The sequence below is a fragment of the Chiroxiphia lanceolata genome, chromosome 16, assembly GCF_009829145.1.
Source record: "Chiroxiphia lanceolata isolate bChiLan1 chromosome 16, bChiLan1.pri, whole genome shotgun sequence".
Lineage (NCBI taxonomy): Eukaryota > Metazoa > Chordata > Aves > Passeriformes > Pipridae > Chiroxiphia > Chiroxiphia lanceolata.
This window is the reverse complement of record NC_045652.1, coordinates 9,261,884-9,289,375: the sequence shown is the minus strand read 5'-3', so window position 1 is coordinate 9,289,375 and position 27,492 is coordinate 9,261,884. Positions and strand designations below refer to the sequence as shown.

General features: G+C 39.6%; 2 protein-coding genes and 1 long non-coding RNA gene across 5 annotated transcripts; 1 reads left to right on the top strand and 2 right to left on the bottom strand.

Annotated features, from left to right (window-relative positions):
* Positions 1 to 132: 132 nt before the first annotated feature.
* Positions 133 to 11,092, bottom strand: LOC116794847 (putative short-chain dehydrogenase/reductase family 42E member 2). 3 transcript variants are annotated; one of them, XM_032703991.1, is made up of 12 exons: positions 11,002 to 11,092; positions 9,368 to 9,598; positions 8,761 to 8,856; positions 7,830 to 7,887; positions 7,319 to 7,437; positions 6,175 to 6,250; positions 4,703 to 4,785; positions 3,949 to 4,086; positions 2,892 to 2,957; positions 2,170 to 2,233; positions 1,447 to 1,520; positions 133 to 884 (listed from the first exon to the last, which is right to left on the bottom strand). In XM_032703991.1, the coding sequence occupies exons 2-12, from the start codon at positions 9,506 to 9,508 to the stop codon at positions 636 to 638; spliced, it is 1,164 nt and encodes a 387-aa protein (XP_032559882.1). In that variant the 5' UTR covers positions 9,509 to 9,598; positions 11,002 to 11,092; the 3' UTR covers positions 133 to 635. The 3 variants fall into 3 exon arrangements, with proteins under 3 accessions (XP_032559882.1, XP_032559880.1, XP_032559881.1); XM_032703989.1 differs by lacking the exon at positions 11,002 to 11,092 and adding an exon at positions 10,528 to 10,643; XM_032703990.1 differs by lacking the exon at positions 11,002 to 11,092 and adding an exon at positions 9,898 to 9,916.
* On the top strand, positions 10,677 to 13,220 carry LOC116794849. Its single transcript, XR_004359893.1, has 2 exons — positions 10,677 to 11,197; positions 11,922 to 13,220. It is a non-coding gene; the product is annotated as an uncharacterized LOC116794849 (long non-coding RNA).
* Positions 11,737 to 27,393, bottom strand: LOC116794846 (putative short-chain dehydrogenase/reductase family 42E member 2). The gene is made up of 12 exons (XM_032703987.1): positions 22,654 to 27,393; positions 21,075 to 21,310; positions 19,069 to 19,164; positions 18,373 to 18,433; positions 17,185 to 17,303; positions 16,300 to 16,375; positions 15,310 to 15,392; positions 14,649 to 14,786; positions 14,129 to 14,194; positions 13,253 to 13,316; positions 12,822 to 12,895; positions 11,737 to 12,606 (listed from the first exon to the last, which is right to left on the bottom strand). Exons 1-12 carry the CDS (start codon positions 22,748 to 22,750, stop codon positions 12,403 to 12,405), a joined length of 1,314 nt encoding a protein of 437 aa, XP_032559878.1. The 5' UTR covers positions 22,751 to 27,393; the 3' UTR covers positions 11,737 to 12,402.
* Positions 27,394 to 27,492: the final 99 nt, after the last annotated feature.

The following is a 27,492-nucleotide window of genomic DNA, read 5'->3' as shown; positions in this document are numbered from 1 at the left end:
CCCAGTTTTGACTTGTGAAAAACAGCATGTACCCCTTAACCCTGTGAACTGCGAGGTGCTGTCACAGATGGCTCTGCACCAGGGGCAGGGCAGGGAGCAGTTCTGGAGCAGCGTTCAGAGGCCCAACACACATTTCAGCAAAGTTTGAAGTACACTTTTATTTTCCCTCAGATGCACTGAAACAGCTAATTCACCAATTCACACAGCGAGAAGTCTCTCTACAGCTGGTGTGTGTCATTCACAGAAACCTGTTCTGGCTGTCCTTTCCTTGGTTCCTCTGTTCCCCAAGGTAGGGGTAGTGAGTCATGGCAAAAGCTGTGGTCAGTCTTTTTGTTTCAGCTGGCTGCAGCTCTTGTTCTTTCTGCAGGTTCTCATTCACTTAAGCAATCAATTTGGAAAGTTGGTTTTTTTGATGTGAAATAGAGGCAACAATCCTGACTCTGGTCTGTTTGGGTGATTTGGCCATAATAGTTTACTGTATTTTAATTTCTCAGGTGCAGCTAGTGATATGTTACGATTCTGTCTGCAAATTTTAAAATAGCTGCCTGTTTATTGCACTGGGGCCAGTGACTATGGTGGAGATTGGAATGATCCAGGTGGTAATGCTGTGACTGAGTATGTGCAGCTTAGGCGAGTCAGTGTCGTCTTTCTCTAAAAGAACGCAAAAGTGAAAGGCCATAAAATCCTAAAGAAAGACAGATAAAACTGAAAATAACAATGAAAAGAATCAAAACTTTGAGGAGGATGTGATGGTTCCGGCCTCTTGGTGTGGTTTTAACATAGTGGTCCACGGAATCAGCAAACACAAACTTCTGTGGCCTGTACCCCAGTTGAGCCCGTGCCTTATCTATTTTAAATGTGTGAGTTACAGAAATATTCAGCACCTACAGGGCAAAAGAGTCAACATACAAAGGTATGAATACCTAGGCAATTGGAACAAACTGTAAATGGTAGCAAAGACACTGTTAAAGGAAATGTAAAATAACCCCCCCAACATTATATCAGTGTCCTACTGACATACGTCACATTATTTTTAAACTGTTCACTCAAAAGGAGAAAGCCCACACAGGCAGTAAAAGCTGCAGAACAGAATCTACAAGACTTGAAAACTTGAAAAAAAAATGTTCTGCAAACATTGTCTTGTTTATGTACCCAGGAAGGCATCTCAGCCTCCAAGGGCCCAGCCAAAGCCATGCAGGATACTGGCCTGTGGCAGGGAGGAGCTGAAGCAGCCTCTCCCCCATTGCAAGCATAAGCTTTTACCTTTTCCAAAATCAGGGCAACAAGCATAATGCAGTGCCTAAATTGTACATAGATTTGCTCTGGAAAGTGGAAACTGAAGTAGCACTGGGTGGATTTTACTTTCTACTGACTTAAAGTGTACCTCGTTATTAACATGTTTTAAACCCATGGGAATTAAGGGAAGTTTACAAACACAGACTTTACCTCATTTCTGGTCAGCACTGGGGACAGTTCAACAATTGGTTTCAGCGTCAGATAAAGGTATTCCATTGCCATGGCTGCATAACAAAAGATTTCTACTTGAGGTAAGAGCAGTGACTTGCTTTGCCATGATGACTGTGGCATATCTCACACTGTAAATACTCCTGAAGGATCATCACAAACCTCAGGGCACCATCACTGACATCGTCAGACTACTTGGTCACAGGAGGCTGGATTTAATCTTAAATATTGTCCTTGTGGGAAGAGGGCTGGGAGGGTTGGGCACAGGTCAAATGAAAAGGTCATGAGACTTTACAAAAAATGTGGCAACAACAGAGAACTCAGTGGGATTCTGTCTGCTGCACATGGGGATTGGTTATGGAGACATTCCCACGTGCAGCAAAGCAGATACTCTTCAGCATATTTCAGGAAGTCATGGGTTTTCACATTTAACTTTTAATACTTACACCATTAACTCCACAAAGTTACACATGTTAAATACTACATAAAACCTGTTTTTCTGGGACTTCAATAAGAGATCAGTCTAGTTTCAACATACTGTGCAGAGCTGAACTTCACACTGCTGCACACTAGATGAGCCCACAGCATATTGTTTTTATACATGAAAATGAAAACTATGGGCAAATTAAAAAACCCAACATTATATTACAGTTAGGAATGAGGGTAGCACAGATAGGAAAGAGAAATGTTGATAAAATATTTTACCTGATGCATAAACCAAGCAAGTAGGAATACGTATCCATGGCTTCCAGCGACCTAATCTTTCAAACTGAAAGAGAATAAAAAAACAGTGGAAAACCCAGAAACTTCAAACAAGTTTTAAATTTTCATTATAGAAGATATTTGTGGAAGTATTTTCTGATAAAACAGAAAAAATAATTATTGCTGTTACTATTTTTCATTTTTAAGGGCATTCCAGTTAAATGTCACATGCAGACACTGTGTAATTTTCAAGTATCAGTCTTAAAAAAAGGGAAAAAATTTACAAAAACTGATTGAAATGTCATGGTGTGCTGATACTTGATTTAACACTGTGACATATTTATGGCTTTTAGTCTATAATTAAAAATAAAATGTTACTTTGAAAAGAATGTATATTACAGATTAATACTTAAGATTTATATTTTTCATCCACTCAAAGCAGCCACAGTTCACAGCTACATGGCCCAAAAATGAAGGGAATAGCAGCTCAGAACAGGACACTGGTGTAGATGGTCCTTTGCTCTCAGGGAAAACAGCTGCTTTAATGCAGTATTTTAGGTGGGCTTTGTTACAGTGCTGATCACACTGAGATTCAAGCAGGAATTAAACCCATGTTCAGAGAGTTCCCAAAGCAAACACACAGAATGTGACATGCACACAAAAGCTGGAGTTGCATACAGTTAAAGCAATTAATGTATTTGGAGATGAGTATATATGGCACCTACAAGTGGAGTTAACCATTCAAAAATGTTGTATTTTTCGCCATCATTAATGAAATACACCTGGCCACTCTGTTAAAGAAGTAGAGAAGAGACAAGTTAGTAAAAATAATACTGCATATATATTGACTTCTTCTTTATCTCACTTCTTATGAATAGCTTCAAAATAATACAGCACTATAACGTGTGTGGACGTACATGTGAGTCACAAGCTGCCCACCTGTGTTTCAATCACTTGCACTGTTGAGTGCAGTGAAATTGGTGGACAGGTGGTTTGTGTGATTAACATGCCCTGGAATAGATGATTTATTGCAGATGTGCCTGTTCAGAGTGGCTGCACTGGCTGTACAGAGACACCACTGAAGGTGGTGCTGCATCTCACTGGTGCTGCTGACAGGTACCCACCAAAGGGTGGAACATGTTCTGCTCTGGGTCTAGTTGAGATTCACTGGGATCTGTAAGACTCCACCTGTGTAAACCAAGGCCTAAGTTCCCTCTTTCCCTTTTGCTTTTAGGGTTTTAGAAATAGTAGTTAAATCTACTTTGAAACTCGTTCTAGTAGACTTTAAGGGCAGTGCTTCTACGTGAATAAAACCCTGTATTTACAAGGAGGAAAACAGTTGCAACTGTTTTTGAAAGCAATGAATCCAAATGAAATGTGCTTCTGTTGGCTATGGTATGGGAAGAACTGATCATCACAGTTCAGAACATTAAACCTGGACCTGTCTACAGGGGAGGGGCGGGGGGGGTAGATCTGCCTGAACTTCCAGTGTCATTTCTGACATAGCACACATTCTTTGCTCATCTTCCAGAAATGGCAAGTATTATATTAAACCAATGCAAAGATAGAGATATTCTTACAGAACTGAATATTCCAACTCCTAACACGCTGCACAGCCAGTGCTGCCCAGTCCCACACTGTTCACAGCACATTTATCAACTAAAGACACAGACAACAACATAAGCTGAAGGACAATAACACTAATTCCTGCTACTACAGGAGTTACTGTAGCACAGGATCCACTGTCAAATGGAAACTGTGGTGCTTTTATTGTGTACTTACAGCTATGTAGTTCTTCTTGGGGGTGAGAGCTTCAGCAGCAAGAATGTGAGCTTGGGCAAGATTCTCTACATGTACCCAGTTCACTTTAGCAGAAGGGTCCCCAAACTTGAAGCTAAGTAGCCCTCTCTGAATAAGCTTCTGCAGACACAAACAAACATGAAACCAGAGCAAAATGTGTTTTAAAATGAGGTACAGTGCACTTTCTTGTCCAGGTAAGTGTAGGTTTATCTCTACTTAACAAGCAAATAAAAATTCTGTAATCAATTAAAAAGAAACGGGAGAAGTACAAAGAGCTCTAAAAACATTGCCCTTCAGTAACCTCTTGTACCAGAAAGTGCTTCCAGCTCCATAACTTGTTTCATTGGACAGTGAAAGCTGTTCATAGTTGAGACTGGAAATAAGATATTTTGCCGTATCTCTTTTCATTAATATTTTAAACCATTTGGTGTAAGTTGCATGTAAACAGACATTTGAAATATCAGGGATTGGCCTGAATCTTACAATAATTGCTAAATTATAAAGCTGGATTTTTATGTGCTTGTATTTCAAAAAAAGGCTTTTTTAAGGTACACCCTTTACAGATGTAATGAAATGCCTGTTTAGAGAAGGTTCGAATATACCCAGCAGACAACTGAACTGTTGAATTGCTGCCCAGTAAGGTCAGTCAATTTATACTACAAATAAATAATGCTCCTTACAGCTTTCTACCCGCATCTTAGAAAATTCTACTGGTTAGAAAATTAAAATCACATACTGCCAGCCTTGGCAAGTGTCTTTGCTCTTCTGGTCCATAGATTCCTGGGGGGCGAATAACACACGTATGGAGTACTCCACCTCCTGCAAGATTTGATAAGAGCATTCTTTAGTGACCCTCACATGACTATATTGTATCTTTGTTTGTATGAACCAAAGGCTGTGGTAACAGAACTTACTCTGAAATAAATTAATTTTGCTGTCTTAAAAAGGTGCTGCATTAGTAGTCGGATATTAAGTTGGGAGAATCAGACCATGTGAAATAGCAAGGTAATATTCAGAGAGGTCCTGCCAGCATAGTTATGTTACTAGAAAATACTAGATATTTCAGAACCTCTTTCTAACCAGTCCCTTGTCTCTGTGCCAGAGCAGTGAATGAATGTGCCAGCTGTGGTGATGAGGTTGGTGAAATGAGCAGGTTATTCAAAAATATGTTGGAAAGCGGAATGAAACCAACTAAGCTCGCCCAAAATTATTGCTAGGAAGCAGTGACTCCCTATCAGTACAAGGTTCCCTCAACAGCAGGCACAGCTCCCACTAGAGCTGATGGAGACATTTGACAATTCCAGTGGGATCATAAAATCCAATCACTTCCCAAGTTGGCTGGTTTGTCATCTGCTCTTAACAGTATTTGAAAACATGTATAATACTCAATCCTGCTATGGCACAGGATCAAAATGGGATGTTTGGAACACCGAGTGGTTCTAATTTCCTTGACAAATGCAGAACTGTGTATTGGTCCTAAAATTAAGAGGGGCTTTGATGCAAAGAGCTGCCAAAGAAATGAGGAAAAAAACCCCAAACATTTATTTTTTTAGCAAAAAAATAATTCTCTTGGGATGAAATGTCCATCAGTGACTTTCTATCTCTTATAGCCCTCTGCAAGTATCAAGTGAGTCTTTTTCTGTAAGTTGTCTACAGCTAAATTTAGCTCAGTCTCACTTGGTCACATAGAATCATGTTGCACTTTACATTAATTTGTTTTGCACTGGCAGTTATAGTATCTCACAGGTGAGCTTAAGTACTCAAGTGTATAACTGGCTTCCTCAACATGGAAAACTTTGGGAAGCACTAATAAATAATTCCAGGCTGTAGTATCAGGTGGCTACTTCAGATTTTAATATATAACTTGAGGATGCATGGAGAGTGTAACAATTTAATCAGCATTCATGTTTTACTTCTGTTGCATAAAACAGTGACAATAAACAATTGGTTTTGTTTAATTTAGCTGTCTTAATATTTTTCATTATCACACTGAGGTCATTGCTACCAAGCTAAAACCTTTTGTGGACATTGCAGGAACTTAAAAACAATTAAAAGTAATTTTTAAGTGAAAATACTTTAGTTTGTGAGAGGGGGTTGATAACTTAAATTCATAATTAAGGAAGGATTGATACAGGAGACAGGATGTTGGGGGGGAACAAGAAGAGGAGTAGTAAATTCTACTATGAATTAATGCTCAGACCAAAGTACCTGCTAGTGGAGTCCCATTAGCTGCCAGTACCATTTGTTCTGCAATGGATTTGGTTCTGGAATAATGATCAACGTGCTATGGAGAAAAAGCAAATACATTTTTATCTGTTCTTGGAATGACAGGGCAGAGGGGCACCTCTTCTCCATTAGCTTTTACTTAGCAAATGGCAACAAATACCTCAAAATACAGAAGCCCTGGGGTATTAGGTTTAGGGTAAAACACATGCTCATTGTAAGGAGGCATTTTTGTTTATGTAAATCTGGTTAATTAATTTCAGCACATTCAAGAAGCAATAAATATGTGTAGACTTTGAATGCTGCCAGGAATGTAACTGATCACTACTTTGTAATCTGGATTTCTTCTTCAGGTAATGGAAAAGTCAAAAGCCAAGTTTTGAAGACGTTACCTCTGAAGTATCCTGTTCACTTTTGTGTGGCACTGTCCCAGAGAAAAGATTTGAAATATTATTAAAAATACGAATAAGTATTTTCTCTCCATCTCTACTTCTTGAAAGACTGTGAAGTACTAGATGGAGAGAGGAGGGACACAAAAAACAACTGTGTAGGCAAAGCACCCAGAAGTACTTTCTCCTTTTTAATTAAATGCAATAAAACCACATAAAAATAGGCTGCTTTCCCAGATCAGCTCTACATTGAATATATGTCATCATCAGTAAGGGAGAAACAGAAAAATCATGTAGATAACAAATAGCTAGAGAGGCACCAAGCCACAGAACACAGTCCTTATGTCCAGGTGGAATTTCCTTGATGTTAATGGGACACTGTATGAGTTATTTGCCAAAATCAAGGCCTTAATAGGAAACAAAGAAATATATACTGCAATGTACATAAAAGTGATGTGTCAAGGCTGTGAATAGCATCTACAAAAAGTAGTTTTCTTTCTTCTTTCACTGAATCACGGAATAGTTTGGGTTGGAAGGGACCTCAGAGATCACCTCTTTCCAACCCCCTTGCCATGGGCAGGGACACCTTCCACTAGATCGAGTTGCTCAAACTCTCATCCAACCTTTTCTTGTGCCTGGATTCTGGCATCAGGTAAAACACTGTCATAAAAGCTCCAGGCTTTTCCAGAAACAGGAAAATAAACGAAGAGGAAACTTGAAAATATGTACAAACAAAATACCTTGTCAAGTGGAAAATATGGCACAGATTCCTCATCCCCATCTTCAATGGGAAGCCCTCCAAACACCACATTCACTGTACTGGTGTAGATCAGCCGAGAGATGTTGTGCTCTTTGCAAGCTGCAGGAACATACAAAGTCAATTACTTTATGGGAAATGAAACAATGTGGAAAAAAAAGGTTTGTATAACCTTATTCTGAGAAACTGTCAAATCTTAAAAGGGAAAATCCTTCCATTCTGTGACTGGTGAGTTGAAATGCAAAGCTTATTTAAAGGGAAGGCATCAGTGTGGATCCAAGTGCTTCACTCTGTGGCACATCCCAGTCTGACACATCACACCCTGTCGTAGAATGGAGCATAAGAAGCAATGACACGTTTCCTCATCTTCTGCCAACAATGTAAAGCATTTGGTAACAAATAGTGTGTGCCAAAAACACCAGCTGGCTTTCTCTAAATGGTTTATGATACTTGATGTGCTCTACTAACACCCAGTGGCACAGTTAGATACGTACCATCAATGATGTATCTTGTTCCATTGATGTTTATGCTTTCAATCTGTTCTTTCTGCCACTAGGAAAAGAAAGAAATTGTGCATTTTTGAATATATAGCAAATTCAATATGGAGGATGTTCTAATGTCCTCAAATAAAGGTAATTAATTTAGTGCTTTGATTATAAAAAAGATCTTTTAGACTGTTGTTTCTGACTTCAAGTAGTCAAATCATTATTTTTAAGCTATGCCTGAATTTTTCTTGTATTTTTGCAGACTAGTCTGCTTGAAGCAAAGAGAATCACAGTGCTTCCAAGAAACATGTCTTGGTATTAGTATGTTAAATATCTGTGTTTCATTAGCACTTCAGTGATGAGTGGCCTCTGCCCAGAGCAATTCCCATTATGCAAATAGCTCTGAGTGAGCTGTTCTATCCGGACAGGGTAATTACTGAAGTTCCTTTTATTAAATAAGGTAAGAAAGGGGGATGTGTGTAACTCTAATCATAAAAATTGTGTCTCAGAGTACATCCTTACAGCTTTTTGCCTTGACTTGAAATACAGTGGTCCTTATAATTTAGACATATAAAATAATGTATAATTTAGTGCAGTTTTTATTCCTCGCAGTGACCTTACACCAAGGAGTTCCTTGTGAAGGTTTAGGGAAGGATCAGGGGTTTGGAGGGAACCAGCCTCTCTTGTCTTTCCTTTTGTCTTTATGCTGTTTCAGAACTCTTCAATGCCATTTCCATCTCAAACACCCTCCCAGGGTGCTGGTGGAGCCTCTGATGGAGAGGAAATCATTCTGCAAGCAGCCTTCTTGCAGGGGGCACTCCCGTTTGCACAGAGCAATCTACTATGGTAGATAAAATCTACCATGCTGTGCTACAGCATCAAGTCTCTCATTCTCATTGTGGGCAGTCACACAGAAAAAAACAGAACTGTTTGGACTCACTTGCTCTTTTCCTGACATTCCATATGAAGCTACATGAAACACACAGTCAGCCTGTTCACAGGCTGCAAATATGGCATAGTAATTCCTGAGGTCTGCCTGTAATACATAAGAAAACATATTTGGACTTGAAATCAAAGCTGCAGGTGAGCATTTGTCATACAGTGGGTTAGCACAGAGGGAATCCATATTATAATGCATATTTAGAATTGTATGGGCTGTACATCCTGGGCCCACCCCAGTGCTTGCTAACAATCATACCTTTCTTTCACAGAACCCAAAGGGCTTTAAAGACATTCATTAAGCATCATAATACTCCTGTATTTTTTCTACAGGTGATTAAACTAAGGCACAGGTGAGGGCAGGGTCCTGAGGAGGCAGGAGCAGAACTGCTCTGTGCTCCACGTTACAGGTTTCACTGCTTTCCTTATTTCAGATATACTAAAATCCCTTCACCAAAATTCCTGTGGGATGTTCACACAGTCAAAAAGGTTATTGGAATTTGAAATAATTTGCAATTAGATATTTGAATTCTCTGAAAACTAGAAAAATGTTGTGGAAAAGGCAAATTAAGTAATTTTAACTGCTGGGAAAATACAATTTATCATACCTGGATACACACCACTCCACTGGGAATTTCCCAAATAGGCTTGTGCATGTCATAGAGAACAACAGAAGCTCCTTTGCTGGCAAGAGCACATCCCAGCTTGTATCCAAAATAGCCGCCACCTCCTGTCACCACAGCTCTCATACTGGTTTTATTCAGTGCTGCAGCATTTCCATTCCACTTGGAGTTTTACAAACATTTCAAATGTCTGTATACTATACTAGAGATAGCATCCTAAAAATAAATAACAAAGGTTGCATGTTTTGGGCTAAGTCTTAATCTGCAAATGGCATCCAGAATAATAAAAGAAAAACTAAACAAAAAAAAATATTTTTGCCTAACACAGAGAATGTGAATTCAAATGTTTTCCACAAATGGGTCAAAATTAGAATAATAGTACAGACTCTAATTTTTTATTAGTAGAAGAGAAACCACTGGCTATGTGAAACAGTGTGTGCTCAGTTTAGTTCATCCTGGTCTGCATCACAACTCAAAGATGGCTGTAGGGACTGGATGTGCTATAGGGATCATACCTGAATTCGAACTCTTGAACTGTCAGGAAAACTCTAGAGGTGAACAAATTGTATTTAAGTTTCTGTGCTTAAAACCAAGCAAAGAGGGCCAGGCAGAACAGCAGCCAAATACAATACCCCCTAGAGCAAAAGAAACCTTCCATATTTCTTCTACTCGTCCACAGTTTATCACAAAGACAGACATCTGAGGGAAGTGGTGTTTCCAGCTCCTAAGTAGGAAAGGAGCTAGTAGCTGAGCATAAACTAAGAATACACCCTGTAGTTCCCACTGGCAGTGATGGAGTTGAGAGAGATGAGTGTTTCAGGAGACAAGAGGAATGCCTGATCCTTACTTTATAATTTTAGAAGGTGTATCAGAGAACAAGGCTATCAAATCCCTCGCTTTTGAGGGGAACTTGAATAAAATAGCTGCTCTGAAAGAAAGGGTCGATGAGTGCACTAAGAAAAAGTAACAGCGAATCACTTATTTCCCGAGCATGGAGGTTCTTGCCCATCTATGGGTTCATCACTGCCAGTCGGGGCATTTCAGAGGCTGTGGCTGCCGACTCCCCCCGTCACCCACATCCCTGCCCTGGCCGCGATTAAACATTCAAAGCCACCCGGGCCCCGCCGGGACTCTCTGCATCTCACTTGCGAATGGCCCGGGGGCCGCAGCGCCGGCACCGGTGCTCCGAGGGTCGGCGGCCCCGCGCCCTCAGCGCGGCCTCGGGCCGGGGCCGTTGGGGCCGTTGCCGCCCCAGGAGCCCTCGCCGGTGCCGGGGGAGCCCTCACCGGTGCCGGGGGAACTCCCGCCGCTCCCGGCTGGTGTCCGGCCCGGGACCAGCCCTGCCGGCCCCACGCACCGCCCGGAGCGACTCCCGGGGGGGGGCCGACCCACGGCCCGACAGCCCTCGGGCTCCTCAGGGTCCCCCTCATCCCGCAGCATCTCTGGCATCCCACAGCACCCCCGCGCTCCCAAAGGCCCCCTGGGGTCCCACCGCACCCCTGGGCCCCGCTCACCTGGGCAGCATCTTTGGGATTGCACAACCTCCCTGAGATTCTGCTCATCCCACAGCACTCCCCTGGGATTCTGCTCGTCCCCCAGCACCCTGGGGTGGCTCTTACCTCCGACTGTCTTCACTCGCATCCTGTTGGCAGTGACGCCTCCGTCCACACTGAGACACCTGTTGAACGGGTTGTTGAGGAAAAAAAAAGGAGCACCTCCTCCTTAGCGGTTGGACAGTTGGTGGCAGGACATGGCTCAGAGAGGTGCAGACCATCAAAGACACCTTTGAAACAGCAGGAATTCCCAAGGAGGAGGGTATAATCATAAACAAATAGGCACTGACTAAGGGCCTTGACCACCTGAGCTGGCAGTGGGTCGCTGTGGTCATTCGAGCCTGGGAGGATGGGAAATGGGTCAGGAGCTGCAGAATTTGAGTTACCCATTCCAGGCAAAAATTAAGCTTTGAACACGTTTACCTCTTCTATTACAGCTGCGCTGTGTCTGAACATTCATATTAAATTTTAATCATTTAAAGACACATTGCAGTTTTGTTAGAGCAGGAGTAACTCAAGTAAGAGCCAGCACATGTAGCTCAGGCAGTACAATCCACCCAATAAGCAACAAATGTAAGTCTTAAGAAGGGGGAAAGGAGAGAGGTTGGATTCTCCCTCATGTCTTGGTGCTTGGTTTGCCTGCTCACCCCCAAATGGCAATTCCCTGAAGGCACAGCGTGTGCCAGCGCTGGTACAGGGGTGAGGATAACATGACTCCAGCAGGAACACCTTGCTGAACTCCAAGATCTTAAGTATCCTTCCTCCCCCTTCCCAGAAGCTCTTTAAAAACAGTATTTGGTTCAGTTATTATTTATTATTGCTTTGAATGTACATTATTTGATTTACAAACACACATAATATTATTTATTACATTTTTACAAAGCTTTTGAACAATAAAATTATTTTTATATAAATACGATTTTCAGTCCTCTCACCACCTGTTTTTTATAAATATTTACTTTCCATATTTTTGTCCTATTTCCCAGGTCTCCATAATTCCTCAGACTTACAGACAGTAGCTGTAGCAGCAGCTTCATCAGAGGAGTTGTTTAGTCACTCTTTTCTTCACCGGAGCTGCTGGACTTGTGGCAGCACTGCAGTCCTACAATGGTTCCTCTTCTTCCAGCTTCTCACCCTCCTGAGTTATCATTTTTAGAAAATCCCTCTCAGCATGAAGCAATCAATTAATGAAGATTCATTAACACTATTCCTGCACCTGTTAGTGGTGAACGCCTTTGATTTGTGACACTGTTGTTCCTGGGGAACATTTCCTGCCATGTTTTCACTTTTGTGATTGTTTTTTGCTTGTTGTTTGTTTTTTTTTTCTTTCTTAAGGAGGTCAGAGAGGTGTCACCATAGTAATAACAATAACAAAATCCATGGTGGCTGAGGAATGTACTGTGACCAGATCATTAATACTCAGAAATAAAACGAGGTTTTCTGGAACAGGTGGGGAGTTACTTGATTTTAGAAAAAAGAAAGAATGATCAAACTTAACATAATGCCAAAAACAAACACCATTTTAAGGAATGTGTGATCTTCTTGGCAAGTAGGTCTTGTTTTGAGATAATGATCCACAGAATCAGCAAATGAGAATTTCTTTGGTTTGTAACCAAGTTGATTTCGTGCCTTGTCTATTCGGAACGTGTGAGTTACAGTAACGTTCCACACCTGAAACCCAAAAGGACAGTGATGGAAGTGACTTTAACATCAGATTTTCTACAACTTGGATGAAAATACATTGACAATGATATTACAATGGAAACAGAACAGCAAACAGAACTCTACTGCAGAGAATCCTGTCTGCATCCAAAGGGCATATCACAGACTTCACGAGAGTTTTGGTCAGAAATATATAAACATTCTCTCTTTTTATGTATATTTACCTCATTCCTTGTCAAGAAAGGTGTAAAGCTAAAAACTGGCTTTAGTATCAGGTGCAGATATTCCATCACAGTGGCTGTGAAACACAAAGTTACTTAATGAGACAGATGGCTGGATAACAATAAACTGAGACAATGCTGACATTGCACATCCTGTAATTCCTACTGATATCAGAGGATGCAATTAGGGTGGCAGAAGGCAGGGTTTAACTTATAAAGTACATGATTGACTCGGTTTATGAATAGCCTTTAAAATTTATCTAGTAATTAGTTCCAAATGGCACAAGGGATTATTATTTATTGGAATAATATTAAGTTACATAATTCCTACAGTTTGAGTCCCATCATTTTATAAAACCACAATGGAGCTTTCTAGGAATAAAAAAAAAAAAATACAGCCCACAGTAATTAAGAATGTATTTTATTTCTTTTACCTGCTATATGAACCAGGAGAACGGGAATATGTATCCAGGGTTTCCTGTAGCCTAATTTTTCAAACTAGAAAGGGTATAAAAGGAAAGAATAAGAGAGAGCTTGTACCAAATTGAGCACGTCATGAAGCATGAAAATGGAAGGGAAAAAAAAGGAATGTTGATAAAACATGTATCTAAAATTTTTTCCAGCTAGTCTTCCTATCAATACTGGTAGTAAGAAATGCAATTGAAACCCACTACTCATTCTTTGGTGCCCACCTCCCACCCTTCAACTGCAATTGGATAGTAAAGGGGGAACAAGGCTTTTCCAAGGGGCAAGTGACCCAGGCTGGAATCCTTCCCTACAGTTAAATACAGGCCCATTGTTCTACTGCAGTAATTTTCCCAGAGGAATTCTCTGTGTTGGCATTGCAGGATTAAAACTTTGGCATGCTCCTGAAATCCCAGCTTGGTGTTTAGGAAAATATAATGTTGCCTCTTTTTAGCTTCTAAGATAAGATTCTGAATGGGCTTCCCTTCTGTGCTGCAGTTGATGGCAGGACAGAGATCAGCAATGACCCTGAGAAACCTGCCAGATGCCCGTGGCAGAGCTTGCCCTGCACTGTGAGTTTGCTCCACAGAAATGCTGCTGCTCTGCAGCAGGTTCTGTACCTCTTGGCTAAATTATCTCAAAACAGTAAGGCCAAATTCCACAGTTATGCATTGCCAAAACTTCCCTGAAAGCCAGTGGAACTTTGGGACATGCAGGGAGAACAGGACTGAGTTTGATGTTAGGTCATTCAGTAATTAATGTGCCCTGCACTTCCTTTAGTTTGTATGGTTTTTAGCCAGCAGTAGGGCCAGAGCCTGTGAGGTGCCTCCGAGCTGAACACGTACCAAGGGCACGATCCACTCAGAGAAAATCACATTTTCACCATCGTGGATGTAATATGCCTGACCACTCTGTTAAAGAAGCAGAGAAAAACAGTTAGAAAAACACTATACATAGGATGGCATTCCTTTCTCTCTCATACCTACCCATGTCTTGGTTTTGTGAGTAGCACACGGCACGAACACAGCGAATGTACACAGAGCAGCTCAGCAAACTGCCTGCACTGCACTTCACTGTGCTCTCAAACACAGTTTTGGGTAACCCCATGTATGATGGTGAATATATTATGGCAGTTAAAAATACTGTTTCCTCCAATAAACCAGGAAATTATATATTTTCAAACCAGAAAAAAACATGAGCCAAATGTGTTTGCATTTGCATTGTCCACGTGTTTCTGGAGCCACACACTGTTTTCGAGAATTTAGCATATGACTTTTTGGAGACCCTTTGATCTCAAAGTATCAAAAATTAAACCTGTTTGAGAGCTAAAGCTACTGGGACACAGTTGTTATATTGTTTACTTACAGCTACATAACCCTTCTCAGAGGTGAGAGCCTCAGCAGCCAGTAAGTGAGCTTGTACTAGATTTCCTATGTGAACCCAGTTCATCTGAACTTCGTGATTCCCAAACTTGAAGTTAAAAAGTCTCCGCTGGATGTTTATCTGTAGAAACAAAAACATGTGATAACTATGTTATTCCTTTATTATGCAGTACAACAGTCATTTTATCTCAGCCCAAATACTCAGAGTTTGCTGTATTTGTGTACAATTACAGCACAAGAAATATATCACAAGGAAAAAAAAACCTAGTTGGTGGTTTCATGAATCAAACACTGTTACACTGATATGCAGTGGCAAAATGTGGTGACATTAGAGTGTTTAGCAGAAACTAAAGTGCATATTTAGAAGTCAACATTTCCATTAAATGATCAGGGATGCAAACCTATTTCTTCTACCACAGCATTTCAGCCTTGCATTTTTAAATTTTCACTGCAACATGATCCTGGCCGCGTCTGCAGTGCTCAGTCTGTGCTGTTTGTTACTCTGCGTCACATCCCCTGTCACCCAGCTTTCACAACAGCCTTCCTGGAGCAATGGTTAAGAACTGCAATCAAGGTACTTCCACTTGTTTTATGCCCTTACAACTACTTGTGGTGTCCTCCAGAGCTGACTACAAAACACATACGGCTACTCGTGGCAGGTGCCGCTGCTCTTCGGGTCCGTAGATGCCCGGGGGGCGAAGCACACACGTGTGGAGCTTGTCCCCTCCTGGGAGAGAGAACAACAGGGGACCTTCAGACAGCTTGGATATCAACACATGGCTGACATATATTGTCTGAATCTTACACTATCAAAATAAAGGCTCAGTCTGACCATTCTGTGTGATTCGGCTGCCTGGGAACTTGATTTCATTTCCCTATAAAATTGAATTCAGTAGCTGTGAAAGGCCTGAGCTTGAGAGCCTGAAAAGCCAAATCCCACAGAAGAGTTTGATTAGGAACAAGGCAAATCAAGCCTTCCTCCTTGTTGTTTGGCTTTTGCTGTTTATTACAGAGATAAGTTTACAACTTATATTTGTCCATCCCTGCAGGCACATGCAACACTGGGAGCAGATCATTCCATTTGCTACATCCAGACACCTGGCTTGCTTGCAGCTCAGGGGCACCACAAAGGAATAGAAGAGGTCTCCTAAACAGAGGCTTTCAGATGAGTTTGAATATTTTAAATAAAAATGAATAACTTTGACCTGTGAATCACTCAGCAGACCCCTCTGACCCCTGAGAACAGGCACAATGACACCTTTTATCTGGCCAAGAGTAACAGGGGGTAGGGATTTGCTCAGGAGTTAATCAAGGATGCTAAAATTGAATCCCCACCTAAATTATGTTTGCCAACTTTGCAGTTAAGAGAAATCAACAGGAACAGCAAAATATGTATCTAAAAATTTCCCTTGCCATGTACAGACAGATTTTTAGCCACAACTATTCCTGCAGGTGCAACTTTGGAAGTCACCTGATACTGCCAATCTGTTAAAGAAACTGCTGCTATTCCTGCCAGATACCTGCAACAAAATAAATCCTCACTTCAGTTAAAATCCTCTACTTATTGATAAATGAGTAAACAAAACCCATTAGCACTACTAATGATAGGAAAACCACAAATGCTTTATACGTACCTTTGAGTAAAGTTCCATTAGCAGCAAGAACCATTTGGTCTGCAATTGCCTTGGTTCTAGAATAATGATTAAATTGCTATAAAGAAAGGCAGAATACAATCATTTAAACCACATTATTGCATCTGTAAAGGCAAACTTACTGGTTTTGACTGATAACATTTCAATCTAGCCAGCTCCTGGATATCAGCTGAGCAAAACATGATTAGAAATAACAACAAGATTTAGCAAATATATACTTTGTTTATGACAAAAAACTTATCAGAGTTATATTTTAGAGGCACAAATTTAGCTTCAGAGTGAATTTAAGTACACTAGTACTTACTTAACTCACTTTTTATGCTGGATGTACTGAAAAGATTACTCCCAAGCCAAATGTTCTGGTGGGACAGATGTTTTTTCAAATTATCCTTTTTGAATTGAAAACAGTTTTATAAAACCAGTAAGTTAAATATAAAATTAAAAATTCAGACTTTCCAAAAAACATTTCCATTTCTTATTGAAGTTATTTGGGAAATTATAAATCATTCTCTCCCAAATAGTACCTTTCAGTGTGAACTTCAAAAATTGCACCCAAGTGTATTTAAACAATAGGACTCTGGACACAGTTGGCACATGCTGGTTTAGTGATTTAGTCCACACAAGACTAGTTATCTGTTGAATTCTGTATTGCCAGATTTTATATTGGAAAATATATACCACGGAAAATTCCAAAAGCCATTATGATTTGATTATTTCTTATTGATCGTGGGTCAACTTACATTAATGAAAAATAATTTAATGGAATTTGATGTGATCTACAGTAAAACAGCTTCTGCCCTCAGAGCAGCCTCACACAGTCTGTCCTTTCAAGCACAGTAAATCCACACCATCACATGAACAACAGACCTTTTCCAGTGGAAAATACGGCACAGTTTCTTCATCTCCTTCTTCAATAGGATTCCCTCCACACACCACATTCACTGTGCTGGTGTATATCAGTCTGGGGATATTTCTTTGTTTGCAGACTACGATGATAGACAAAAGAAATTATTTTATAACAAAAATAAAGAGTGAGAAATAACACATGAACTGGCAGCTTCTCTTTTTGAAAGCAAACATCACGCTTACAGCAAAAAAGGGAATATTTTAATTTTAACACTATCATTTAATATAGCATTGTCTTTCATCCAGATGGAATTTTTCATCCCAAATATCTGCTATGAAAATATTACATGTGGTGGTCACCAGAAGTTTTATGATTAGGTAACTAATCATATCACCACTGGATTTCAGTCACCAGCTGGACAGAGGAATCTTTGTGGGGAAAAAATTCCTCCTTCAGAAGCATTTCTTAAAACATGTTCACTTTACAAATGGAATAAAAAGGACATGAGTAAGAGCATTTGTTGTGGTATAGCACTGCCAGTGTATAATCAGTAGTGCTTTAAATGCAAATGAAATTAATGTTATTTACAAAACAAAGCCTTAATTATAGATTCCAGTTGTGTTATTATAGCTAAATTCTGCAAACTTGAATAACATAAATTTCCTCTTCATTTAACAATACTTCTAAAGTTTAAGTGAATTAATATTCAAAGTCAGGAATTTTTAGAATTTGGAGAGCTGTCTGTCCAGCTGGGTCATTGGCTCCTTTTGAAAATAACGAATAAAATCATTGTGTTGTAAATCCTTGGAACCAAACAGAATACTAACATCTATTATTAAAATGTAGATGAACAGGTTCATGCTTCTCGCAGACTCTTGCTTTGCTGGGAGCCTACGGAAATTTGCCATGACATGTTTCTGTGAGTCTGGAGGTTGGGGTAGGAAAAGGGGAATATGTGGGAACCTCTTCCCTCTAACTCATGTAGAATTTTACTTGCCTACTATTCCATTTTGCTTTTTTTTTTCGGTAATAACACACAGGCAGCATGAAACTTGGTCTAAATAAAAACTGTTTTTGCCCTTTTTGCTTTTTGATTATTTTTTTTGGCCATTTGGTTTTTGAGGGAAAGGCAAGGAGAAAGTAGCTTTGGTATTTACAATACACTTAGGTTTGAATCAGATGCAAAGAAAGAAAAGTGAGGTACCTACCATCAATTATTATTTTTGTGCCTCCAACATTTATGGATTCAATCTGATCTTTCTTTTGAAGCTGGAAATAGAGTTTGCACAAGATTTGATTCATGGAACAAGTCACATTCACAATATGATTGTTACAATTGCCAGATGTAGAACAGCTGAGGCCTTTTTGTGATGTGTTACAGTTCTCTGTCTGTCTGACAGGGATCTCTGGCAGTTCTCATTTTGCTAGTCTTGTTCAGTTGAAAAATGAAAGATAAAATGCATCTAAAATGAAATTATAATGCTTCAACATTTTGTCACCTCCTCAGACAATCCATGATACAGAAACAAAAATTACAGGTGGGGGTTATGCTCCCTGAAAGCTTCCACAAAGTCTTGTTCCAGTGCAATCTGTCTTGTTTCTAGAAATAAATGAGTAGTTTCATGACTTTTTTGATAACATAAAAAAAAAAAAGGATAAGCCTTCTTCTCCAAGATCTTGAAACTATGATCTCATTTTTCTAAAATATTTTGTAGTACATTAGGTTTATGCTTTGACATTTATTATTTAAGGAATACCTCCCTTGTTGCCTGTATTCATGACTTGACCTTTCTAACCAGCTTCTGTCTGACATAAATATCATAGAATTACATTCTTTGCTACATGCAGACAGTTCTTTCTTTCTCAAAAATAACAACAGAAAACATTGGGAAAATGGTACTTGCTTGTTCTAATCCTGACATTCCACATGCAGCCACGTGAAAAACACAGTCAACCCCTTCACATGCCTTGAACACTGCATCATAGTCCCTCACATCCCCCTGGAAAATGAGAGAAGAATGAGTTTTTGACAGGTAGAGCTGCTTACATTCTCTATAGAATTACATCAATTATGGCTATTAATGAAAACCTAAAGATGTTTAGATCTATTTTTCACAGTATTTAACTGACATTAAAAAACCCCACTATAAACAGGGTGAAAAATCCGTGACTAAGAATTTTGTCAGTGTTTTGTTGCAAAGCAAACACGACTCTTGTTGGCTTTGATTATAATGTGTATTTTCACCCTGAGTCCTGCAGCCTGGCAGAACTTGTCTGACTTGAATGGGAGCAGCACATGCTCCAGTGCTGGAGAATGAAGCCCCAGGGACAACAAACCACAGCAGGAAGGGTTCAGCTGTTTGCCAGGGAATCACCAAATAAGAGAACCCCTTTTTTATCACCCTGGGATGGGATTTGTGCCGTCTTCACAAATGTCTCTGTCCATCTAAGGTTTATTTTAGGTGCACTGTGTGATACCTTTAATTACAGTTTTGTACAAGATTTTAAAAAGCAGAACACACTATATGCATTGAATATTTTATTAGTGTACAGTAGTGTATTGTAATCACACTTATGAAATCCTATATATCACTGAACCCACACTGTATCCAATATCAAATGTTATGCTGGGGTTAGAACACTATATTGCATTTTTTATACCAGGTAATACTATATTAATAATACTCCACATATATACAGATATTAATAAAAATATTATACTTTTATTTTCAGAATATAATATTTCAAAATATTAAATATTAGTTTACTGTAATGAACTTGATAGAATAATCTCCAAAGAAACAGTTGGAGGTAACATTAAGAGCTAATCTACCAATCTTTAACTCTCAACTCTTTTCTTCTGAGGTTGGTAAAGTGTTTCACAAATACAGTTGACTTACACTTCCCACCCTTTACCCAGTGCTAAAGCAGCTAATGAGGATAAACAATATTAACAATCCCCAAATCACTGATCAAGGCTCAGATCTCTGAAGTGATTCATTACTTTATTTACTAGGACTCCATAGTTCCATTTTCCAGGTAACTCACCTATACTTTGTAATATTTAGTTTTTTTAAAATTGAATTATAAAAAAACCCTATTGTAGAAGATCATTTGTGAGATCTTGAGTCTCCTTTAGAAGATGTAAATTGCCATCACTCCACCAATTTGAATTGTTAAGAATCAAAACCTAATAAATGAGTGTCCTGGGAAAGTATGAACAGGGCAACGATATGTGACACTTTCCCCCTGAATACTCTTCTGGTCTCTTAAGTATTTTCATTCAGAAGATTTCTTGAGCCTAATTGAGTTTACCTATTTAGTCATCTCCAAAGGAAGTAAATTTTTGGTGAGGCTTTGCACATGCCTTTTACCCACTGCATGAAAAACAACGTCCCTTTGTACTGAACTGACTCCTCATTTCCCCTGGTGGCCTTTCCTCCCTGTTCCAGGAAGGACAGTGAGCAGTCAATCCCTATCCATGTCAATGCCACTCGCTTTGTAGAGCTCTCCTGCTCCCAAGGCACCTCTTTCCCAGACTGGAAATCCTGGTTTCCTCAATCATTCTGTATTTGTGAACACTTTTATTGCCTTGTCTCTCACCTTTTCCTTGAAATAATTCCCTGAGCAGTAACTTTGTCACTCCATTGTTTCAGGGGGGTGAGCTACGAGTGTGGGGGGCACCTCCCTCACAGGACTGCAGAAGGTCAGTGGGGACACAGACACTCCACTGGACTCTGTTTGCCATCTCTTCATCAGTTACTTATGCATGTGAGCACCTTCTACCACAACTTCTTGTCCTCACAGGCTTTTCAGTAAATGTTTTTTAAATCCTTAAGAGGAAGCCTTATTGTGCACACAAGCAGGATAACGTTATTTCACTGTTGTTAAAGACGCGATTTCAACGTACCTCGAAAAAATCGGCTCCGTTGGGAATCTCCCACTTAGGTTTCCGTACATCAAACAGGACGACAGCAATCCCTGACCTAACCAGGGCACAGCCCAGATTGTATCCCAGGTAGCCTCCGCCTCCTGTCACCATGGTCCTTGTGCTCCTGTTCCCCAGCAGCCCAGCAGGCTCCTTCCCTTGGCTCTCACATTCCTGGCTGCTGGGGAGCTCCGCTGGGGATCCTTCTGGCATCACGACTGCAACAGAGAAGATCTCGTGGAAATTCCTGCACAGTGCTCTGAGACCTGGGTAATTTCAGTGACTTTCACGTTACAATGTCCCTTTTGGGACTGTTCTATTTGTATTATCCTAACATGTTTAAAATGTATACAGTAATAATTTTGGGGATGGGCCTTCTATGTACAATGAGTAACGAGTCTGAATACTTTTATATTCCAAGATACAGTTTTTTCCTCATACCCAGAAGTTTCATATTATATAGAAATAAAGAGACTTTGGAGCCATTATAATGACCTAACCTTAACAGGTATGATTACATTTTCAAAAGCTTGGTTTAATCAAACATTTTATTCTTGAAAACTCACTGATTTCCAATATATTAATGCCAAGTAGATGCCACCCTACTAGTCAGGAAAATAAACCAACACATTAGATAAGGATATAAGAAAGGATGCATTCTACTTTTAAAATTCACTTTATTTCACATTTGGGTCACAGTTCTTCAGCAATGATAAAAATTTGTTTCTATTTTAAGCTTCTCTGGTTACACTAAAAACATTTAGTTTTCTGTCCAGTTCTCACTAACCTGTCCATATTGTTCTCATTAGGGCATTTATATAAAGCTAAACTAATGTGAAAAATAAGTGTAAAATGCAAGCTCCTTATGTTGAAAAATATCCTGACAGTTCAAAAATAAAAAAGAATGCATGTTTCCAAACAAAATTTAAATCAGAACTAATATAACAAAACTAAACCAAGTATGCTCTCCTGTCCAAGCAAGGAAACATAAATTTACATCTCTAGATTGTGCAGTAGTCTTAAGCCATATAAAGCTCTTGGTCTTCTGAGAAAAAGCATCTTTTTATACACTATAAAGAGAACTGAAGTCAAGCTTATCACAAATACCACAAAAAGACATTTGAAAAATGGTATATATTTGAATACTTGTAATTAATACCTCCTTAAATTTTAAATAAGACAGAGGTTGTACAAAAAAAGTTTAAAGATTTTTTTTTCTAGAAATCTCTTTCTTAAAAAGCACTAATGGCATTAATATATTAATCTGCCTCATGGAATTAGGAAACTGTTATCAAATTTTGAACATAAACAATTTTCTTTAAGAAAATACTTCTTTCCAGGTAGGTAATTTTTTTTCCTCTGAATTTACAGGAGCTATTCTGATTTATTCATGTATTCTGCATGAGGAGCACAGTTACATCTCAGGCAGTGCATGCAGTGTGAGTTGCTCTTACCTCCCCTGCTGTCATTTCAAATATTAGAAATGCACAAATTACTTCCCATAAAAAGTTAGAGTCAAACATGTCAGGTTTTTAAAATTAGCTAAAGAAGTAGTAAGTACCCTTGGTAGAATGCTGGCTGTCAGCTGTCCCAGTCCTTCCTGGCCAGGTGAGATGGGGAGAGGTCTCTTTGCTGGACAATTTGTAACTCCAGGGCATCAGGTGCTCTCAGCACAGAGATGTTCACGTGTGCTCAGGCCCTTTTGCTGTTCCTGCTTCTTTGTAGCTGGTGGCTGGGCTGTGAGCCAAAAAAGGGCAGGGCTTAATTTGTACATAATTTACGTTCCTTTTTGGGAAAAAAATAGAATATTTTCTCCACATCAGACCTTCTTACTGTTACCTGGTAAAAGTATAAGATAGTAGGTGACACAAATACACTATTGGTACCAGCAGTCTGTAGATAAACTGTACTAGAGAAGAAACAAAACTCCAGTTTGGCAGTGGTACCCAGCACTTCCATCCTGACTCTTCTATCTTCATCCCCAACCCAATTTTGTATTTGCAGAGAGGCTTAACTGTAGGCACAAGGGTTGTTCTCTGGCTTCCAAGATGAATGAAGGCAGTAAATTAACTCATTGACAACACAACAGGGAAAGGTGACTTACTGTTAAATAATACATTTTAAATTAATGATAATTAATTAAATGATTAACAATTATAGACATTGATCCTAAGATTTTAAAGCCCTTTAAAAACAAATATCCTTTTACAAATTGAACAATGAGAAATCGAAGCCAACATTTTCAAAAGGGTGTGTCTAAAATGAAGTCTTAAAGCAGTAGTTAAGATGCTAAAGAAACACTCCCACATCTAAATATAAATGACTACAATTTTCAATGTTTGCATGTTAGAAATATCTCAAGTTCACAGGTGGTCTTGCAATTTAAATGTATTTTAATGTTCATGTGCTGACAAGAACTCAAACTGACACCTAGACAAGTATATTTTAGCATAACATATATGTTCTTAAGTCCCTGTAGCTGGCATTAGAAACAGAAACTTTGAGCCTGTGACACTAATCTGCACTTCTTGGGTTGCTGGATGAGGGACAAATCCAGCTCAGAGTAAAACCCCAAACCCACCAAATTCCCTGTTTTGAGCTGTCCACAGCACTGAGAGCTTTTACCATTTAATGCAAGAAATAAAGTGCCCATTCTACCCTTGAACTACTCCAGAACTCCTCCACAAGTCAGAGCAGCTGGTCAGCTTATTCATGGATATCAATCCCTCATTTCTTGGTGAAATTCAACAAAGAGTATTTTAACTTGGCTTTGGTTGCACCAGAAGGGGACACCTCAGAGGAGCTTTCAGAACTGGTATTTTGTATTCTCTTAACTTCAGTGAAGAGAGGTGGCCACATTTTATTCAGTGCATCATTTTAAGTATTTTTGAAAGAAACAGAAGCTAAAGTTACAAGGAGAAAAGCTGCTGCATTAAGATTTGAGCTTGCTTTTTGAATCACAACTCTAGACTGCCCTTTTCTACTTTTTCTCCTATAACCAGTCCCAGTTCATGCAGGCACACAGAAAAAAAAAACCATGCAGTACTTGTAGGAGATGGCTGTATAAAACACAACAGGAAGGTGTCAGAGAGTTTGTCTTACACAAGTTCATTTCAAATTACATGGTGACAGATGCAGGTCTGAATTGAGTAAGAAGGACTTGGCCTAAAACAGACAGGAGAGTGTCTGTCTCCAGCCTACAAAGTCTTGTCCCTGGGCTGGTTCTGTGGGCAGTGCTGGGTCACAGAGAGGTACCAGACAGATGTGTGAGACCAGAGCTTTGTCCCTTCCACTCAGTAGGTCCCATTAACTCCATAGCTCTGCATTTCCAGGCCACAGAACAGGAGCAGTGCTCCAGCTCTGAGGCAACAGGAACCTGAAGGAGGGTTTTTAATTGTGTGGAAGATACTGTGCAGAAAGGAGCCTTTAACAGAGACGTACCAAAGCGTGCAAAGCTCGGCAGAGGTGTGAGCTGAGGTGACAGCTGGATGTTTGACATGAGTCACAGGCAGGATGGGGTGTTCTGCAGGGCCCAAGGGCAGGGGGATAGCAGAAAAGCTTCAGAAACTAAGCTCTCAAAGCTACTTAAGCATAGGATTTTGCTGAAATAACTGTAGCATAAAAATATTCTCTCTTCATTTGACTTATTAAAAATTCTATATCTAAGCCCTAAATTAGCAGAGTTGTTCAAGCTCATCATGTGTTTGAACACCTCCTTGTGCACTTGTTCACATCCAGATGCCCCATCACATGTACTGACACAATCTCTGAACTCAGAGTGGTGAGACTTGTTTGGACAGTGCACCACATCACTGATCCCCTCTGCAACCCCAGAGAAGTCTGGACAGATCTGTTGAGTACTTGTGACTAAATGTACTAATCCCTTTGTGACTACAAAAACAATCACCCTCATAACAAGGGCTGAGTCTAAACCAACAGAGAGTTGAGAGTAGGGAAGTGTCAATGGTGAGGGAATCACACTTTCTGTGAGAGAAGACCGAAAATGTTAAAAAGCATTTAAATCAGAAGGTCTTGCAATGTTAATGGAAAAAAGGGAAAAGAATGAAACTGCCCTCTAATTATGTCTTGCTGTGCTTAAAAGTTTTGGTCAAAAAGATAAATCATGGTATCTGAATTAAAGGAAACCTAATATTTATTTTTCATATAACCCAATGCTAAACAGTGGTACCTATCAAATATTTCTAAGGCATGACATCATCCTTAAAAAAGGTTTCCCAATTAATGCAATAACAGATGTAATTTAATACCCAAAGTATTATGATAATGTAACATTCTTCACATTCCTTGCTAAGTTAGAAGGGTAAGACACAGAGGCAAAGCAACTCACCCATTTCATGCTCTAAGTCCAGACCAGAAGGGAAAAGAAGATGCAGATCCTTATTCCAAGCTGCAAAGCTGAGAGATCAGGTTCTTCTTCTTAAATCCCTCCATTCTTCATTAACATACATAAACAGTCTCTATTCTTTCCTTTTTCCTGTTTCTTTGTGTATTTGAGTTACAATTCTGCATATTTCACTATTTCCTCATGGAAGGAATAAAGCACACATAAATAGAGCCTTGGAATGTGTCATATAAAATGCTTTTCCCATGACTTTGTTCTCATTTCCTTTGCATTCGTGGCTGCTTTGCATGTTACACAGATTGATTTACAGGTCAAATGAAATGATAACTGTGAGCCTGCATTGCCAAGTCAGGATGGAATTACAGGAAGAAACAAAACAACTTCTCACAGCAGCAGTGAACATCCCGTTATCAGCTCTTAGATCTTGTTAAAAAAAAGGCAACAGTTTACACAATATTTGAAGAGAAAGAATACAAATGCATCATAAATAAAAATACTGCATTAAATTGTACTGAATAAAGGCAGGTTTCTATACAATTAGCAGGGATCACAGCTTGGCTTCTTACACACAGGAATCACAGAGAAAACAAGCCACAGGAATAAACTATATGGATGCAGGTTTTAAAAGGACTATAAGACCAATTCCAATAGGTTTCCTCTTAATTCAAAGGTTTTCTAATGGTTGTTGCACTAGAGAGAAGTACAGATGAACATTACTATTTTATGGTTTGCTTTCATCCCAAAAACCACTGGAGGAGTTCTGAGGGCATGGGAGGTGGCTTAGGGTGGACAGAAGAGGAGGATGTTTTGCACTGTGCCCACTGGGTATCATTTAAAACCTTGGCATAACTTCTACCAGGTGTCATTTGCAAAATTCCATTCACCTCTATTGTTGTTATTAACCCAGAAATCATAACAAAAGCTGTAGAACTTTCCCAGTAGGAAAGAAAAAAGGAGAAACCCTCTAGAAGAGATTAGGTTTGTTATTTGCTAGTTGTTTAGAAAGAGCCTTGGTACCACATTAAACGTGGCCATGGTGACAGAGGCAGCCCAATAGTACTGAAAGGATGTAAATTTGTGGCTTACAAGGTCAGCCTAAACTACCTATCGAATTCTGGGTAGAATTTAAGATTCTAACTGATGAAGTCTCACACGATATGAGTCAGAGATTACCTGTGTCCTCATACAGTAGTTCCACCAATGCATTCACTATAGTTACCTAAACCCTAGATTATCATTATTGTAACAGAGACAGGGATGGAATAAGGTGCTTTCTGATGCTGGCAGGTTTCTGGAATTGAGTTTTCCCTTCTTCCTCTCTCTGTCTTATTTATTTATTTAAACTAATCCATAAGCAAACACCTCATATGCATCTGTTCGAGATGGTTTCTCAGAGGACTGAGGTTCAATGGAATGAAAAGCATTCTATATACATCTGACTGAGATGCTTTACAACAATTAATGAAAATTCCTGTGACTTAGTTCTATTAACACATTTGGGTGCCTAAAGTCTTGGAACTTTGTGGTTACAGATATGTGCTCACAGTAGGCAACATGCTAATACAGCACAGAGCAATTCTTCCTGAACAGAATTCCAAAGGACACAACACTCACTGCTGTTACCTTCCTTTGGAGCAGAATCAATTTCTGGGGTTGACTCAAATTCAGGCATATTTAGAAGGAGGAATTTGTTACTATGCCAAGCTGTCCCACCCTTCTTCTGGAAGCTGTTGTCCCCTGAAGCACAACAAAGGAGTTTCTGAACTGCCAGTCCATACTAAGGTTTTATGAGCATGTGCACCAGTTCAATGTAGCACAGGAGCTGGAAACTGTAAATTATGGCAGTAGATGAGCTGTTCCACATGGAAGTTACCCACTCCTGCTGTGAGAACAGCACTCCTCTCATAGGGGAAGCACACATACTTTGAGGTGGCAGCTGGTTTAGCCATTTGTCTTTAATTCACTGTACGCAAATCAACATATTCAGTGAGTCACAGCAATGACATGACTTACAAACGAGCTGGCAGAAAAATATGC

Bases quoted from the DNA above. Each gene is read 5' to 3' on its own strand.
- LOC116794847 (XM_032703991.1), bottom strand. From the start codon at position 9,508: ATGAGAGCTGTGGTGACAGGAGGTGGCGGCTATTTTGGATACAAGCTG. The intron at 7,888-8,760 runs GTGAGTCCAAAC...TTCTTTTCCTAG, and splicing joins GAATGTCAGGAAAAGAGCAA to TGGCAGAAAGAACAGATTGA. The intron at 885-1,446 runs GTAAAGTCTGTG...TTTGCCCTGTAG, and splicing joins CAGTGCTGACCAGAAATGAG to GTGCTGAATATTTCTGTAAC.
- LOC116794846 (XM_032703987.1), bottom strand. From the start codon at position 22,750: ATGCCCTGGAGTTACAAATTGTCCAGCAAAGAGACCTCTCCCCATCTC. The intron at 14,195-14,648 runs GTAAGTAAACAA...CTTCTTTAACAG, and splicing joins CTGAGAAGGGTTATGTAGCT to AGTGGTCAGGCATATTACAT. The intron at 12,896-13,252 runs GTAAAAGAAATA...TGTGTTTCACAG, and splicing joins TCTCCTGGTTCATATAGCAG to CCACTGTGATGGAATATCTG.